This window comes from Lepus europaeus, chromosome X, assembly GCF_033115175.1.
Source record: "Lepus europaeus isolate LE1 chromosome X, mLepTim1.pri, whole genome shotgun sequence".
Classification (NCBI taxonomy): domain Eukaryota; kingdom Metazoa; phylum Chordata; class Mammalia; order Lagomorpha; family Leporidae; genus Lepus; species Lepus europaeus.
The window spans coordinates 46935348-46954969 of NC_084850.1; the positions used below are offsets into that span (position 1 = coordinate 46935348).

General features: G+C 38.3%; 1 protein-coding gene across 4 annotated transcripts in view; it reads left to right on the forward strand.

Moving 5' to 3' along the window:
• NRK (Nik related kinase) overlaps nt 1-19622 on the forward strand; it is a 147292-nt gene that overhangs the window by 112678 nt on the left and 14992 nt on the right. For all 4 annotated transcript variants that reach the window (XM_062183922.1, XM_062183919.1, XM_062183920.1 and 1 more), the window contains exons 20-23: nt 10507-10693; nt 11976-12131; nt 14095-14238; nt 17047-17205. In XM_062183922.1, the coding sequence (XP_062039906.1) occupies nt 10507-10693; nt 11976-12131; nt 14095-14238; nt 17047-17205 (646 nt within the window). The remainder of the gene's footprint in view (nt 1-10506; nt 10694-11975; nt 12132-14094; nt 14239-17046; nt 17206-19622) is intronic.

The window sequence follows — 19622 nt, forward strand, 5'->3', positions numbered from 1 at the left end:
AAGCACCTGGCTCCTGCCATCGGATCAGCACGGTGCGCCGGCCGCAGCGCGCTACCGCGGCGGCCATTGGAGGGTGAACCAACGGCAAAGGAAGACCTTTCTCTCTGTCTCTCTCTCACTGTCCACTCTGCCTGTCCAAAAAAATAAATAAATAAATAAAAATAAAAATATAGAAAAAGAGAAGTCCTTTCATTGTGGATGTGTTTCTCCATGGGATGCATAGGATTTCCAGATATTCCAAATGGATTTTAATATCCTATGCCCAACCCTTAAGCATTTTTAACTATAGATGTATGGGTAGATTTGTAATAGTTCTTATTTGGATGGTTCCTCTTGACGTCCATGGACAAAAACTTCTTATTTGTTTGCCTTTGTCACTTAAATCTTATGACGGGGTAATGTCTCAGAATATAACCAGTTTTTTAAATTAATTAATATATGAAAATTGTGCATATTTTTGTGGTACAATGTAATAATTCAGTACATCTATACAATGTGTAAAATCAAACCAGGGTAATCAGTATTTCTGTCTGTTTAAAAGCTTATAATGTCTTTGTGTTGGGGCCCTAAAAATTCTCTTCTGATAATTTATAAATTATATGATAAGTAGTTGCAAGCTATAGTCATCTTATTGTGTTGCTGATCACTAGAGCTTCTTATTCCTGTCTAACTCTGTTCTACCCATTGTCTCCCCAACCTCCTTCTGTTTCTCCTCCTCCTTCATAGCCTCTAGTGACCACTATTCTACTCTTTATTCTAGGAAATCAGCTTTTTTAGCTTCCACATGGTGAAAACGTGGTATTGCTCTCTCTGTGCTTTGTTTATCTCACTTACAGTAATGTCTTCAAGGCTCATCCCTGTTGCAAATGACAGGACTTCATTCTTTTCTATGGCTCACTAGTATTCCAGTGTTGTTTATACCACGTTTGCTTTTCCCATTGTTCCATTGATGGACACCTCATTTGACTCCATACCTTGGCTGTTGTTACTAGTGCTACAATAAACATTAGAGTTCAGGCTTCTCTTTGATATCCTGATTTCATTTACTTTGGATATATACCTAGTACAGGGATTGTTAGATCCCATGCTAGACTTAGTTTTATTTGTTAATTTGGTTTTGAAACTCCATGTAGCTTTCCATAGTGGCTGTGCTAATTTACATTCTAACCAGCAGTGTATAAGAGTTTCCCTTTCTCATCCTTGACAGCATTTATTATTTTTTGTCTTTTTGATTATAGCCATTTTAATTCAGGTGAGATAATCTGTCATTTTTAAGTGTACTAATCGGTGGCATTTTAGTTCAGTTGCGGTTGTACAACCATCACTGCTATCGATTTCCAGAACTTGTGTCATCCCTTACAGTTAAATAAATGAACAGTTAAGTTCGAGTTTTTCCAGCTCTTGGTTACCTCTGCTCTATATCTGTTTGTGATACCTCTAGCTAACAAAGGAGGAGAAGGAACTCGTTTAAATGCTTTCTAGTGGCAAAGCAACAGCAGTGGGAAAGTATCTATATATCTATATCTTTCTGTCTCTCTGTCTCTCATTTTCTGTGTGTGTGTATGTGTGTATAACCTATCTATCTGTAAGGACACTTCGAATAGTTCATGGAAAATACAATTAAAATAAATTGATTTGAGAACTGGCATTGTTGCACAGTGGCTTAAGCTGCCGCTTGCGATACCACATCCCTTATGAGTGCCTGTTCAAGTCCTAGCTGATCCACTTCCAGTCCAGCTCCATGCCAAAGCACCTGGGAAAGTAGTGGAAGGTGGCCCAATTATTTTGGATGCTGCCACCCACAAGAGAGACCTGGATGGAGTTCCAAGTTCCTGGCTTTGGCCTGGCCCAGCCTTGCTTTTGGGGGCTATTTGAGGAGTAAATCAGCAGTTGGACAATCTCTCTCTCTCTCTCTCTCTCTCTCTGTAACCTTTCAAATAAATAAATATATCTTGAAAAAACAAAAATAAATTTATTTTTGTGCAAAATATTTTGAAATCCATACTTAAGTTTTTCAAAAATTCTACATTTTGGTTGTGATAACCCAGGGGATCTCTTACATTATGGAGATGGAATCATGCAATTTTTGTTCTTCTGTGTCAAGCTAATTTCAGTTAGCATCATATTTTCAAGGTTCATCATTGTGGTAGTTTGTATCAGAATTTCATTCCTTTTTAATGCTGAACAGTATTTCATTGAATTCTTATACCATATTTTGTTTATCCACTCATTTTTCAATGGACATTTGGGTGGTTTCCACTTTTGTCTAGTGTACATATTGCTGCTTTGAGCATTGATGTACAAGTATCCAGTTGAGCCCTTTCTTTTCAGTCCTTTTGGATATATCATCCCCAGGAGAGGAATTTCTGTATCATATAGTAAGTCTGTGTTTAACTTTCTGAGGAATTATTAACACAGACGGTTTTAATTGAAGTAATATGCTATGTTAGACAAAGTTTTTGTCATTCACAAAATGTTAACAGCCTTTATAAATAGGTTTAAAATATTCGAGTAGCTCCAGAGATGCTTCAGTAGGAAGTGCCACAGAGAATATTTGCTGGAGCATAAACCAGAAGATATTTGAACTAATTCTTGACAAATGGGGAGTATCTGAATATCTGAAAATACAGGTGGGGTTTGAGAGAGAAGAAAGATCATGCCAATACATTCTCAGTCTACTGTCCTGTCACACAAACTGGCTTTGATAGTTCTATGGTCCCTCATGAAGTAATGTTCCTTGTGCAAGCTGTTTCCTCTATCTGGAAGGGAACCTCCTCACCTCTTCTCCGCTTGGTGATCCAACTCAATATGATCAACTCAAATATGATGCAACTTGAATATCATCATTGGCTTCCCAAGGTATAATACTATACCATTTTGTCTGTGCTTATAAGCATTTTGCCCACAGTTCCATTTTAGTACTTAAGACATTGTAATTTAGTTACTTGTTTACTTGCTTTTCTGTTATTCTTGATTTTGAACATTTTAAAAGGAAAAACTATGTCTAAAAAAGCTTTGATTATTTTTCTACCAAGTGTGATTATTTTTCTAACAGCTTACCCAAAGTCAGAGTACAGCCTAGGGACTGACCACTGATAGACACACATTAATTACGAAGAAAAGTAAAGAAATAGGAGCGGCAAGATGGCGGAATAGGAAGGGAGCACATTGATAGTTCGTCAAGACACACGTTAATATAAGTGGAGATACTGCAGGGTCAAGGAAGAGTAGGGGAATAAACAGCAGAGGAAACTCTTCCGGAACTAGTGATTCACAGTGGACCTGCGTGGAGAGCGTGGGAGCCCAAGTTCGGGACACCAGCGGCAGACTCAACGTTGGCACCAGCGCTGGAACGCGAGGTGAGCCGAACCTCCATAGCCCGAGACACCAGCGGGCAAGCGGAAAGAGGAGGCTAGAGGGAACGAGGCTTGAAACTCCGTGGGGAAAAGTTCACCAGGCTAACTAGAAGAGAGAGAGGAAAAAAAAAAAGTGACCGATACGGACACGAGTTTCTCTCTCTCCGCTCACCTCTCAAAGGCGAGCAAGACAAAGAGCAGGCGCCATTTTGGAGATACGTCATAAGCAGGGCGACCTCAGGTCTGCACCGACCCTGAGCCTAGCAGAAAAACCTGACTCTGGGGGGAGGGGTGAAATAACAGGAGATTAGCATCTAACTTGGCAATCCAGTGGGAGACTGCAGGAGAATTGGAGCCCACACTGAGGGCAGCACAGATTCCCTGTGTGGTCCTTGGGAAAGAGCTTCTAATCTCTGGCTCCTGTGGGTATATCATTTGCCTGCTAACTACCTCCAAGTACGTTCAGCTGTGTGGAATTACTTCCCTTTTGAATCAAAAAAAAAAAAAGAAGAAAAAGAAAGAGATTTACCACGCCTAACCTGGGAGTGTCATCTTTGACACACCCTCAGCCCTGAGGAACCAAACACAGCTCTCAGTCCACACTCATCTCAAGCCTCTAAGGCTCCACCGAAAGCAGACAGTCCACTTAATATAGAGCCATAGTGTAACAAGAAAAAACACCACAGTGAAGAAACCAAATATCTCCAACATGCCAAACAACAAATGCAAAAATCGAGGTAACAAGAACAAGGAAGACACTATGACGCCCCCAAATGAAAAAGACACCCCAATGCAAGATTATGAAGATGATGAGATAGAAGAAATGCAAGAAGCGGATCTCAAAAAATTGATAAGAACATTAAGAAGTTCTCAAAAACAAATTCTTGAACTACAGAAATCCTTCATGGACAAGATAGAAAATCTCTCTCGTGAAAGTGAAATATTAAGGAGGAATCAAAATGAAATGAAACAATTAGTGGAACAAGAAACTCTGATAGTGACGAGAAATCATAATGAAATGAAGAATTCAATAGATCAAATGACAAACACATTAGAGAGCCTTAAAAACAGAATGGGCAAAGCAGAAGAGAGAATATCGGACTTAGAAGACAGAGAACAGGAAAGGAAACAGGCAAACCAAAGAAAAGAAGAAGAAATCAGAAATCTAAAAAATATTGTCGGGAATCTACAGGATACTATTAAAAAACCCAACATTCGGGTTCTAGGAGTTCCTGAAGGCATGGAGAGGGAGAAAGGATTAGAAGGCATTTTCAGTGACATACTAGCAGAAAATTTCCCAGGTTTGGAGAAGGACAGAGGCATCTTAGTACAGGAAGCTTATAGAACCCCTAATAAACATGACCAAAAGAGATCCTCACCATGACATGTTGTAATCAAACTCACCACAGTGAAACACAAAGAAAAGATCCTAAAATGTGCAAGAGAGAAACGTCAGATTACTCTTAGAGGATCTCCAATTAGACTCACAGCAGACTTCTCATCAGAAACCCTACAAGCTAGAAGGGAATGGCGAGACATAGCCCAGGTACTAAGACAGAAAAACTGCCAGCCCAGAATACTATATCCTGCAAAGCTCTCATTTGTGAATGAAGGTGAAATTAAGACTTTTCATAGCAAACAGAAACTGAAAGAATTTGTTGCCACTCATCCTGCCCTGCAAAAGATGCTTAAAGATGTGTTACACACAGAAACACAGAAACATGGTCACCAATATGAAAGAAGGTAAAGGAAGGAAACCTCACAGCAAAAGATCACAGGAAGCTCAATTTCTCTTTGACATAGAATTAAACTCTGATGCTCTGTTAAAGCAATGCGTTAAAGTAATCTATTATGTTCTCTTGATGTCTGTTAAATTCTAATTGTTCAAAAACAGCTGAATTTTTATTAAGAGCTATGGGTTATCTAAATATGTGCTTTTTTTTCAAAGATTTGAATAATCACCTCGTAACAAGATCAAATTTGGTCTATGAGTTTATAATTTTAAACATGGCGACTTAAAGTCTTTTGTCATCCACAGTTATATATGATGTGCTGCTCATAAAACTAAAGCGTTGTTGGTTCTGTGTTTAGCTGTCCTCCTATAGGTTCCTATGGACTTTTTCCAGCCACTTTTATTGTATTCAGTACTTTGGGATGGCTCTGTAAACAGATGAAGCCAATAATGTATTCACAGTACCAACTGAGAGAAAGTATGGTTAACTGAGGTTACTAAAAACAAAAAGCAATTCAAATCAATTGGCAATCTACAAAAAGAGTTAAAGATTTTAAAAGCTATTATTAAAAATGCTATATTGGTCTATTATGCTATGTTATATGTGTGTACATATTGTATGTCCACATGGGGAAATTTTATTAAGAGTTTTATTTTAAATGGCTTATAGATAAGATTGTCCATAAATTGAAGCTGCTAAAATCAATCAAAGATACATTTTAATTTGTGTGACCTGAATCTGTGTATCATATGTTTTAAACTTGTTGGTAGAAAGAAACTAAAAACATTTTATATGGTTGTGCTTAAGTTTACTGATTAAACAAACTACACCATGTTAGATATTTAAGAGGTGTTTTCAAATACATGATTCTTAAAATTTATAGAAGGCATTGGACCTTCTGGTAAATGTTTTCTTAAGTTGTTATCTAATGGTTGAAACGGTTTGCTAAGTATTCATGTGATATTGCTATTGTCAGCAAGCGATCTAGGACTTGCTCCCTCATTTCTCTATTCTAAGCCCAACTTCTTCTTTCGTTTCTCTATTCTCTTCAAGGTAGGAAACTAATTCTATTATGAAGGAATCTGTAGGACGCACAATTTAATCTTTAGACCTTATAAAAGAGATGGCTAACATTTTTCTGTAATAGCATAGCCAAAATAAGAACTTAAATAATAATCTCATAGCTAGATTCACTTCGCCATCAGCAAAGTATACAGTAAGTAGAAAAAACCTCCCTTTCAGACCAAAGGGAAAGAAAGTTTTAAAGTGAGAATATAATTTTCCTCATGGGCATTGTCTACCTTAGAAAAACTACTACAGAACATGCCTGTGACTATAGACTTGTAGTTCAGGCCACCGAAGATTAGAGATGGGACACGGGCACTCCCTTGACTTGCATCCTCTGGTCTGCTTTAACACAAACCAGGAGGAAAAGAAAGCTAGGCATCAGAAGCAATGGGTGGCAGGCCTATTAATGGCTGATCTGTACAGTGATCTGCCCTCAAGGAGACCCAACAGGCCAGTCCACTGCAGTGGCTGTCAATGTGGTAAGCCTGGGCTTCAGCAGAAGTCAGCTTGTGAAGAGCCCTGGCAGCTCTGCCAAGAGTTGGATCACTGGAAATGGACCTGCCCTGGAGTCGAAGGATGCCCAGGTCAGAGCCACAGATCTTATTGGCTCTAAGCTGAAAAGCCCTTCACTCAGCCCAACTTCCAAAGTGACCACTGCAGCTGAGGGGATGGTCAAGTAGGGTCAGCAACATTGCAGGCAGAACTGTAAATTTCTTGTTAGAGATGCCCCCTGCCTTTACCTGGCCAGCTCTCCTCCCAGGCCAGCCAAGTCATGAAAGTCAACAGAGTGCCTTCCCCTAGGAGGTTCACACCTCCCTTAGGATATACCCCATGTGAAGAGATAGATAGGTCTGGGCCTCTTAACTTACAAGGCCTAAAGCCCACCAGATTATTACCAAGCCCCTTCTATCAGGTTCTATTTGCCTCTCAATCAGAAAACTTAATTGTAGCTTAGACAGCACCTTTCTTAGCTCCTCTAATAATGACTCTGTCCTTTGTTCTAGACCCTGTCTAGCGTACTTGGGCCTCATTCCTTCGTAATCATAACCTCTACTCTACCACCAATGGCTCTACTCCCAACCTGTGTGTACTGATGGCCCTCTTTCCCACTTAATGCTGTATAATTGTTCAAACCTGGTTAATGCCACTGTTAGGATCATTGGTTACTATCCTCACTCTGTCTTTTATGACCTTGTCTAAATATGATCAGAGTCGGCAAACTTGGAAGGCTTCCATAGCCTTGGCAACTCATGACGACAGCCTAGGGTGGTTACTGGCGCCATAAACTAGAGTGTCAATTTGTTGGGTCAACAACACGAGCCACTGTGCACTTGATCCTCATGTGGGATCTCTGTCCTTAATGTGCTGTACATTTTGATTTGATGCTATAACTAGTATTCAAACAGTATGTTTCACTTTGTGTGTCTATGTGAGTGCAAACTGTTGAAACCTTTATACTAAATTGATCTTCTGTGTATAAAGAGAATTGAAAATGAATCTTGATGCAAATGGAAGGGGAGAGGGAGCGGGAGAGGGGAGGGTTGCGGGTGGGAGGGAAGTTATGGGAGGGGGAAGCCACTGTAATCCATAAGCTGTACACTGGAAATTTATATTCATTAAATAAAAGTTAAAAAAAAAAGAAAAGTAAAGAAATAAAAATTTTCAGATGAGAACAAACACTCTTAAATGGTTTCCAGTGGGAAAGAAGCATCAATGGGGGAGTATTTATCTTTCTGCACCTGTATCTATTCATCTATCTATCTATCTATCTATGAATCTATCTATAAGGGTACTTCAAATAGTTCATGAGAAAAAAATTAAGTTCATGAAATTAAAGTTATTTCCACACAAAAATGCTGAAATGCATATGTGGCTTTTTCACAAAATGTATTTTCCATGAGATGTTTGAAGATACCTCATCTATATCTGTCATTTATGTTCTATCTTAATGAAAGGAACAATGGAATTGCAGTAGAATGTCCCAGAATAGGTTTCATAGAACCCCCGGATATCTCAAGTTATAGTAAAGAAAGTTTAGAAAATTTGCAGAGTGAATGGATTTTCCTTTTATTTGAAATTTCAAGAGGACATGATGCCATATCATGCTTTTGTGGTTAGAAAAGTCACACAAAAAGTATCTGAGAGGGTGGCAGAATTCTCTCAGTGCTAAAAATTGCTGTTTCAAAACATAGATGATCCTATCAATAGGTAGCTTTACCAAAAACCATTGGTATATTTTCTCACATGATATGGCATGCCAAATATATGGTCACACGTTGTGGCTTTATCCTTCAGCATCTTTTTATTTTTTTAACTTCTATTTAATAAATATAAATTTCCAAGGTACAACTTTTGGATTACAGTGGCTTTTTCCCCCCATAACCTCCCTCCCATCCACAACCATCCCATCTCCCACTCCCTCTCCCATCCCATTCTTCATCAAGATTCATTTTCAATTATCTTTATATACAGAAGATCAATTTAGTATATACTAAGTAAACATTCCAACAGTTTGCACCCACACAGAAGCACAAAGTGTAAAGTACTGTTTGAGTACTAGTTATAGCATTAATTCACATTGGACAACACAATAAGGACAGAGATCCTACATGGGGAGTAAGTGCACAGTGACTCCTGTTGTTGACTTAACAATTGACACTCTTGTTTATGGCGTCAGTAATCACCCGAGGCTCTTGTCATGAGTTGCCAAGGCTATGGAAGCCTTTTGAGTTCGCCGACTCTGATCTTATTTCGACAAGGCCATAGTCAAAGTGGAAGTTCTCACCTCCCTTCAGAGAAAGGTACCTCCTTCTTTGATGACCCGTTCTTCCCACTGGGATCTCACTCACAGAGATCTTTCATTTAGGTGTTTGTTTTTTTGTTTTTTTTTTTTTTTGGGTTTTTTTGCCACAGTGTCTTGGCTTTCCATGCCTAAAATACTCTCATGGATGTTTTAGCCAGATGTGAATGCCTTAAGGGCTGATTCTGAGGCCAGAGTGCTGTTTAGGACATCTGCCATTCTATGAGTCTGCTGTGTATCCCGCTTCCCATTTTGGATCGTTCTCTCCTTTTTAATTCTATCAGTTAGTATTAGCAGACACTAGTCTTATTTATGTGATCCCTTTGACTCTTAATCTTATCATTATAATCAATTGTGAACTGAAACTGATCACTTTGACTAGTGATATGGCATTGGTACATGCCACCTTGATGGGATTGAATTGGAATCCCCTGGCACGTTTCTAACTCCACCATTAGGGGTAAGTCTGATTGAGCATGTGCCAAACTGTACATCTCTTCTCTCTCTTATTCCCACTCTTACATTTAACAGGGATCACTTTTCAGTTAAATTTCAACACCTAAAAATAATTGTGTGTCAATTAAGCAGTTCAACCAATAGTATTAAGTAGAACAAAAAAAAAAATACTGAAAGGGATAAAGTATTAAGTTGTTCCTCGACAGTCAGGATAGGGGCTGATCAAGTCATTGTTTCTCACAGTGTCCATTTCACTTCAACAGGTTTCCTTTTAGGTTCTCAGTTAGTTGTCATCGATCAGGGAGAACATATGATATTTGTCGCATTGGGACTGGCTTATTTCACTCAGCATGATGTTTTCCAGATTCCTCCATTTTGTTGCAAATGACCGGATTTCATTGTTTTTTATCCTTCAGCATCTTCTGTATAAGTTAATGGAAGCAGGCTAGATTCTTAGTGAAGCCTGTTCAGAGTGTTGAATTTGTGTTGGTTGATTTGCCATCATAAGCTTTGTTATTTGAAAATTATCCCTGCAGGTTTTTTATGCTCCAAGTTCCATAAATGTACCTTAAAGCAGTGGGACGGATACTCTCACACTGGGTTTTTTACTTTTCCATGTGGCCATTTGGCATAATGCAGCTGCATATCCGCTTCAGAAATAAATTCTGCATCCAAACGGTAGTTCTCTTATCTACTAGCTCCGTGACCTTGAATATATTAGTTAACTTCTCTATACTTTGATTTCATATAAGGAAATTGGAGATAATTATACTTACTTTTTGGGTTGTGGCAAGGATTCGGGAAGATATGTAAACAAGATCCGTAGTATCGTATCTGGTACATGGTAAATATTTCACAAATGTTAGGTCCCAAATTGTACACTTGAGGAATTAAAGCTCCTTGCATTTTTCCTAACATCAGTTGGCTTAATAGTAGGTTAGTTCTTTTCTCCTCTGATACATAGGATTTTTTTTATTAAATACCAACTTTATAAGAATAGGGACATTATAATAATGTGTTCTCTTTTCAAATCCTGTGGTTCTTTATCCCTCTGTTAACCTCCTAATAAAATAGGTTTGGGATTTCCTTTTAGGAATTAGGTGGTGGAGATGAGGCCTCCTATGCCATGGCCTCAGGTGCTGCACCCTCAGAGCTTGATGATGGGGATGACAATAAAGACATATCAGAATCATCAACACTATCAGGATTTTCTGCCAGCCACTCATCTGCTTCCAGAGGTTCTGAGGGCTCTGTTGATACTGACTTTGCCAGTGCCATTTGTAAGTGTGTTAATATTTGCTAAATGCTATCTGTTGACATATAAATACTAATTAGCCACTGGTTCATGCTATAGAAGGAATAAATTCATTCTCGTATTCAGTTCACACAAATTCAGCTTGATAATATGCTTTTGAAAAATCTCCTTCTGGAGTGGATGTTTAGCCTGATGATTAAGTCACTGGTTGGGACACTTGCATCACATATTGGAGTGCCTGAGTTCAAGTCCCAGCTATGTTCCTGATTCTAGCTTTCTGTTAATGGGAGGCACCAGATGGTGACTCAAGTAGTTGTGTCCATTTCACCCACATGGGAGACCTATTGAGTTTCTGGCTCTCAGCTCTGGCTGTTTGCATTTGGGGAGTGAACCAGTGGATATTCTCTGATATCTCTGATAGTTTCTCTCTTTCTCTCCCTCTCTCTCTCAAATAAATAAAATAGTAATTTTTTTAAAATGTGTGAACCTTTGTTGTACCTAAATTGAAGCTACATGTGAAAAATTGAATCCCTCACCATTTTTTTTCAATTCTAATCATAGTATCAAAAAATGTTCACATTTGGCAATGTATTTTTTCTTTTTTTAATTTTTGAGATAACCTTTTAATTTACATTATAGTCAAAGGCTTAATGCTTACTAAATAAAAACTTCAACAAGTCAAAAGTGAAAAGAATATACTCAGCAGGAATATAGGCAAGGGAATAAACAATATTTATTTTTTTGTCGTTAATTTAAGAGAGACTGAGGCACACACCCACACACACCCACACACAGAGCCGGGGGAGAGGGGAGAGAGAGAGAGAAAGAGAGAGAGAGAGAGCCATCTGCTACTTGAATATCCAAATGCTTGCAACACTCAGGTATGAGCCAGGCTGAAGTGAAGCCAGGAGCCTGGAATTCATTCCAGTTCCTCCATATGGGTGGCAGGGACCCAAATACTTGAGCCATCATCTGCTGCCTCTCAGGGTGCACATTACCAGAGGTTGGAATCAGGAGCAGAGCCAGGTCTCAAATGTAGGCATGCTGATATGGGATGCAGGCATCCCAGGCAGCATATTAACTGCTGCCCCAAATGTATTCTATGCATTTGTGTTAAATGTGTTGTGTTGACTATATGCTTTGTGTTATCTGATGGCTTAAATTACTGGACTGATACCTCTAGTAAAGCATAGAACACAACAAAGGAAAGGGAGCTCTTCTAGGCTGTTTCTCATGTTTAGAAGCAGTAAAGCGCCTATATAGTATTTAGTAATTTCTCTCAATATCTCCCTCTCACTTCTTCACAGTATATGCTGGTTTTGTGGAAGTACCTGAAGAATTACCTAAGCGACCCTCTGATGTCAATGTTAACCCACTCTATGTCTCATCTGCAAGTAAAAAACCACTAATCCACGTGTATGAAAAGGAATTCACTTCTGAGATCTGCTGTGGTTCTTTGTGGGGTGAGTTTGGTGTCTTAAAACTGAGGGTTATTTTTTTTTCAAGAATGTATTGTAACCTAAGTACCAAACATGGGACACATTATAGACATAAAAATGTGTTTGCTATTACCAAACCATTAGCAATCAAATAAAAATTGTATTTATAGTAGTTAATTTGCTTAGAATTGGTTTTGCTAACTTTTTCACTCTGTGCAGCTTCAAGTTTGAATTGTTGGGTCCCATGTTTTTTATTCTATTCTTTTGCTTTAACATGAATTAATTTGACTCAAATATAAAATTGGACTAGGTTGTAATTATTTGAAAATTTGAACTTGTTATTTCTTTTTTGGGTTGAGTTCAAAATATGATACCTGATAAGGTATTAAAAGAAAGATTTCTGCAAGACCTTGATTTTTAAACAGTGTCAAGGATTTGTAGAAAAAGTTCTTTCTATAATGTCTCAACATTAATAGACTTTCTCAATCCTTTGTTTCAGAAGAAGTATAACCACGTCGGTAGTGCTGAGACAATATTTTACCTCAAGCCAGTCTGAATCATAAATGCAATAGAATAAATGAATATAAGAAGGGGAGAAATCCAAAGTAAATGCCAACCTCCAACTTTTGCACTTCCATAGATTTTGCTTCATGTATGAATGAACAGGAGAGAGAGTTTTAAATTGGAAATAGAACAGGCTAGCAAACATTATTGTAATATGGATCGAACAACTTAGGGAAAGAGTGCCATCTTCAAAGTTGTGCTAATTTAACATCTCAGACAAAAGATGGCATTAACATTTGTCTGGCAACTACCTAGAAATGTCAGTAACAACTACTATTGCACTTTTATAAATTGCAATGTTGTATTTTAAAAACCAAAAGATTATAGTAAAAATCAGCTGTGATTCCCCCTTTGTCCCTGTTTCTCCTGTGAGAGGAAGGTGAAGTTTCTAGATCGGCATGGGCTGGAAATTAGAGAATTGCTAAAGGACAGGGTGGGAAAATGATGGCACACACATTTATCTCTTCTCCTCATACCCACAGAGCACAAAGATTCTATCTGGCTGATTGTCACCTGTGTCTCATTTACAGGGACAAACTCCCACAATAATCTGAAGTATATTGTAACTTTAGTTCTATCTTCGAGTTTAATCCTGTTGTTGGATCTTTAAACAGTGCTTATATTTGAATAAATAGAGCCAACCAACAGATAAAAGGGAGTGTAGGAATTTAGATTTGTGAAGATAGGAAATAATTTCAGAGGCATGTAGCAATGTAAATTTTTCATATATGTATGAACATAGAATCCCTCAATTTATAATTATTTTAAAAGCATGAAAACCTTTATGGTTAGGAATGAGAACTGACCCTTTTTATATACTAGACTAAGGCTATTTAATGGTAATTTTGAAAAGGGTTGTTTGCATAGTGTTTTTTTTCTTCTTACTGTTTGTTGAATTATTAGTGTTAAGGTTAACCTTATGAGTATAAATTAAACTGAAAGTAGATCATTGTAAAAATTAAAAGAGTAAGATAGGAGGAGGAAGGGTGGGAGTGTGGGCAAGAGGGAGGGTAGGGTAGGAAGCATCACTGTGCTTCTAAATCTGAATGTATGAAATACATGAAATTTATTCACCTTAAAAATTTTTTAAAGAAAATGGTTGACTGATTTTGATCAAGTTTGAGGTACTACTAATGAGTGTTAAGATAGATTTAAAATTCTGTTTATGAGATAGTCTACCAAACACCAGTCAGTGGAATACTGCCAGAAAGTGGGTTATCATCTATATTTTCATGTTTTTCAATGAAATTTGTTCTGTTGATAGACAGTGTGTAGTTACACAGTGTGAGGTTAACATTAGCTTAAAATGATAAAAGTCACCTTTACATAGCTCAGCATACTGGCATAGCAAAGTAGTAATATAAATGCAATTACAAACATAATCTGAGCTAATATAGCATTTTTCTCTTTTATATGTGAACAGGAGTCAATTTGCTGCTGGGAACCAGATCTAATTTGTATCTGATGGACAGAAGTGGAAAGGCAGACATTACAAAACTTATAAAGCGAAGACCTTTCCGCCAGATTCAAGTCGTGGAGCCACTCAATTTGCTGATTACCATCTCTGGTTTGTTTAAGAACTAAAATTAGCTGAGTAATTATGCAGATTAATTAGGCTGCAAACTGGGTTAAAGACTTTCTCAGGTGAAAGTGTTCATAAGAGAACACTTTAAATTTAGCACTTAATTGGGACAACAGATATTCCTACTCTGATTTTCTTTTACTATGTAAGCTAACTTCCTTTTTTGTGGTGCTCTTGATCTAGATTAGTGGTAAGACGAAGCATACTGTTTGCATATTCGTTGGTTCTCTTCCGAGTAGCGTCCTACCATTTACAGCGCTGATTCTCCTCCTGTGTACACACACAACCACACCAATATCATAAGAGCATACACATAGGTTTAGTCACAGGAATGGATGCACTAAAGAGCTCTGCACTTTCCCCATAGGAAGCTGGAATTCTTAGTTTTGCTTATCTGGAGCCAGAACCACTGAATAGGAGAGAGCACATAAATGGCTGTAAACAATGACTGTGATTATTCAGCAGGATTTGCTCTCTGGAAGGCACTAGCTTTAAACTGACAACATGCAAAAAAGGGAGAGAGAAAGTAAAAATGGTTTGGCTATGGAATACAATGATGTTAATCACAGTAATTTACATCAGGTTATATATTTATATATGATAGTATAATCAGTGTGCAAATTGCCATATTGTATATTAATGATTATATATATGCCAAATATGACTTACTTTACTGTAAACTTTGGTTAGAGGGGAAAACCCTACATAGGTATGCTCAGACTTACTTTTTCAAAAATAGTGTTTCATGGTGATTCATTTATAGTTGTTTGAGGTACACAGGCGTGATATTTAGTTTGTGAAAACATCTGTGTGGGTTACAGCATACACATTAGGATAACACATTTCTTTTTATGCAGCTTTCTCTAACCCAAATGTGCCCTTCTTCAATACTTGAACTTCTCTCAGATGTGAATAAATGGGGGGCCAGTGCTGTGGCCTAGTGGTGCTTGCGATGCTGGCATCCCATATGAGCAGTGGTTCGAGTCCTGGCTGCTTCACTTCCCATCTAGCTCCTTGTTAATGCACCTGGGAAAGCAGTGAAACATGGCATATGTGATTGGGCCCCTGCCATCCACGTGGGAGACCCAGATGAAGTTCTGGGCTCCTGTCTTTGGCCTGGCCCAAGCCTGACTGTCTCTGCTTCTCTCCTGTCTCTCTAACTCTGCCTTTCAAATAGATAAAAAAATCATTTTTTGAAAAAAGTGGATAATTTTTTCACCAAATAGTTTTAAGGACAGCAGCACAGTAAAATACTCAATAGTTTAAAGTGCAAATTTGTTTTACCACTTAAGAATAAAAAGGATGTAAACATAGTCACATGAAGCCCAATATTGCTTGAAAAATATTATGTAAAACTATATTAAAGATTATTTGCATAAATAAAGAAAAACACTATTATTGGGCTTAGAAATCTTATAATATAAAAATCTTATAATAATAAATTCTATAAATGGCTAACAGGGAATGGCTAACGTAGGAAGATAAATTTGTGATTTTAATGGCTGTTGTTTTCCTAATGAATTGTAAGGTTTTGCTAGGATTTACAATTAGAAAATTAGCATTAACGATAAATTAGACCGAGGAAATATAATGAAGCTATTTAGTCATTTTGTAGGCTTGCTGGAATGACAGAATACAAAGAGACCTATCTCAGTGGCCCTAAATACCCAAACAGTGAATGCTCAGACGTATTACCAGCGACAGCCTCTACAGCTGTGCTCCCCAGAGGGCTTAGGACTTAGGAAAAAGCCAAGGGACAAATGAATAGATGATACTTCTGATTCCTGTGCATTCTCAACCTATTCCAAAGAACTGTCTTAGATACATTTCAGATAGGCACATAGGGAGCTGGTAGACAACCTTAACTATGTCTTTGAAGTGAGATCCTAAGAAAGAATTGTCTGGGGCCAGTGCTGTGGCGCAGCGGGTTAAAGCCCTGGCCTGAAGCGCCAGCATCCCATATGGGCACCGGTTCATGACCCAGTTACTCCACTTCCAATCCAGCTCTCTGCTATGGCCTGGGAAAGCAGTAGAAGATGGCCCAAGTCCTTGGGCCCTGCACCCACATTGGGAGATCTGGAGGAAGCTCCTGGCTTCTGGCTTCGGATCGGCGCAGCTCTGGCCATTGCAGCCACTTGGGGAGTGAACCTGCAGATAGAAGACCTCTCTCTTTCTGTTTCTACCTCTCTATGTAATCCTGTCTTTCAAATAAATACATAAATCTTTAAAAAAAGAAAGAAAGAATTGTCTATCACTTTTCCAAACTCTGAAGAGGAGAATTTGATGTGATATACTTTTTTAAAAATGGTTTTTGGTTTAATGAAAACATTTCCTTAGAAAGACAAAATACCTTTATTTTGAAAAAAAAATTATTTATTTGAAAGGCAAAGCGTTAGAGAGGGAGACACAGGGGAAGAGAGAGAGAAGAGAGAAGAGAGAATGAGAAAGAGAATGATACATCTTCCATTATCTGGTTCATTCCCCAAATGGCTGTAGTAGCCAGGTCTGGTCCAGGCCAAAGCCTGGATCCAGGTACTCCATCCTGATCTCCCACGTGGGTGGCAGGGGCCCAACCACTTTGAAAATCCCCTACTGCCTTTCCATGCATGTTAGCAGTAAGGGGGATCAGAAACAGAGCATCTGGGCCACAAACCTGCACTTTGATATGGTATACCAGCATCACAAGTGATGACTTTACCCACTATGCCACAATGCCAGCTTCTCACTTTACCTTTTTGTTCTTCTAATAAATGAAAAAAAATATTGAATTGAAATATTGTATCTATTTATCAGGTCGTAAGAACAGACTTCGGGTGTATCATTTGACCTGGTTGAGAAACAAGATTTTGAATAATGATCCAGAAAGTAAAAGAAGACAGGAGGAAATGCTGAAGACGGAGGAAGCCTGCAAAGCCATTGATAAGTTGACAGGCTGTGAACACTTCAGTGTCCGTAAGTCCCATTTCGTGTTTACCATAGTTATATACATTTTGCTTCCTGTCATTTGGTGAAGTACATGATAGTGAAAGACAAAATGGACAGAGGAAAGGATTTGCAACTTCAAATATAGAAATCAAAGAATTTCATTGAGACATCTTCCAGGTCTTCCATGCTATACTCTTGACAGTTCCTGAGGAAATATTGACTGGCTGATAAAGCTAATGAAGTTAAGTCTAAGTAATTCCTCACCTTTCTTCCCTTCCCAGTCACCCTAAGCATTCCAAAAAACCAATATTTATTTCCCACATCTTTATAGCTTCAAATATAAATATTCTTGATGTATCTTCAACAACCTGCAGAGACTCACATGGTATTCTCTTTCTTTGGTATAGCAAAAAAAAAAAAATAGAATACTTCTCAATACTGACAAAGAAGCTTTATGATGAACCAAAAAGAAAATTCTTCTACGATCTTCTAACTTTGGTGTCCACTATAGGTATTCATGAGTATAATTTCTAACTACTCTCTGTCTGGTTAGAGTGCTTTCATATCGTCTGTCTCTTCACAACCATTAGTGTGGAATGAAGTCACTACTCCAGGATCTCATAGTCCTGCTCTCAGCTCTCAATGACTATGTAGTGATGTCTTCCCATTGTGTTCGATTTCCAAAGCAAATTGCCTCCGCTCTTGGCCTGCTTATAGTCTTTCCCTTTTCACTAAGTGCCACTTCAGGCATGGAGTGGGGAGGGGAGATAACTGGAATCACATTCTATTAAGTGCAGCAGGACGTTTCTGTACTGACTGACCAGGATGGAATTTCACATGTATGTATATGTACATAAATACCACGAAAGGAGGACAAGCATACTCAGATAACATAGCACTAAATAAATGCCCTACTTTCTTTTAGTTTTATATATCGCTACTTCCTTCCAATCAGATTATGTACATTTGGTAACTCCACAGATGAAAGCTATCCCTAGATGTTAATCTATGAGTTTATATAGCAGAACTGCCTCCTACTAACTTGGGAATTTTTCATCCAAGAAGACATAGTTACAAAGGTTGTCATCTTGCACATCTGTCCTCTTGGTAAGGGAAAGGACTGATTAAGTCCGGCTTTCCTGGCTAATTTCATTCCAGTCTGCCCTACCTCTCAGAATAGCCAAAAAGCATTTGTCCCATTGACAGATGAAACAGCACTACCTTCACAGAAGGATAGCAATGGATCATACTTGCTTGCTATTTTTGTAGCCTTCAAAGTCCAGTAAAACAATAGATTGGCACTAATTTCTGCCCTATATTAAATCTATATGAAGTATTTGCTTAAAAGAGAATCCCTTTGCTTGTTGGAGCTTATTAATCATTCTCCTTTGACCTACTTTGGAATAATACAAAAGAAAACGAATGAATAAGAGCAAGTTACACTCAGATTGAGAGACATCAAGAGGGAGGAAGGGAACGTGAGGGAGACAAGGCAGGAGGTAGAGGGAGAGGGGGAGAAAGAGAGAGAGAGACTAATACCACCTGGAAAGGAAAAAGAGCAGTATCCCAACCTAGGAAGAGTTGTTTTAGTGAAGTATATAATTTATCAAATAAAACAATGTATTCTTTGTTTTAAAGATTTATTTATTTATTTGAGAGTCAAAGTTACACACAGAAAGAAGGAGAGGCAGAGAGAGAGAGAGAGAGGTCTTCCATCTGCTGGTTCACTCCCCAATTGGCCACAACGGCTGGAGCTGCACTGATCCAAAGCCAGGAACCAGAAGCTTCTTCCAGGTCTCCCATGCGGGTGCAGGGGCCCAAGGACTTGGGCCATCTTCCACTGCTTTCCCAGGCCATAGCAGAGAGCTAGATCAGAAGTGGAGCAGGTAGGACTCAAACTGGCACCCATATGGGATGCTAGCACTGGAGGCGGTGGCTTTACCCCACTATGCCAGAGCGCCGGCCCCAAAAAACAACATATTCTTTAAGAGCCAAAAAGACTAGCTAAGAATAAGCATGTACTTTTTTTACTCTTTTATCATTAAAAACGGTCTTATTAAAATAATTTATATACCATTAAATGTGCCCATTTAAAGTGCATGATTTCATGTTTTTAGAAAGTTTGTATAGCTATGTGACCATCAGCATGACCTAATTTTCATCATCACCCCCCAAAAGGAACTCATGTCCATTAGTACTCACTCCCCATTCCATTCCTCTCCTGTTTGCTTCCTCTCACAAGTATTTACTTCTTTCTGTATAGAATTACTTCTCCTGAATAGTTAATACACATGAAAACCTAGATTACATAGCCTTTTGTGTCAGACTTCTTTGACTTGGCATAATGTTTTAGGGTTCATCCATGTTGTATCATTCATATCATTTTCTTCCTTTTTCTACTGAATATCATCATGTTGTTTGACCATACTACCTTTCCTCCATTC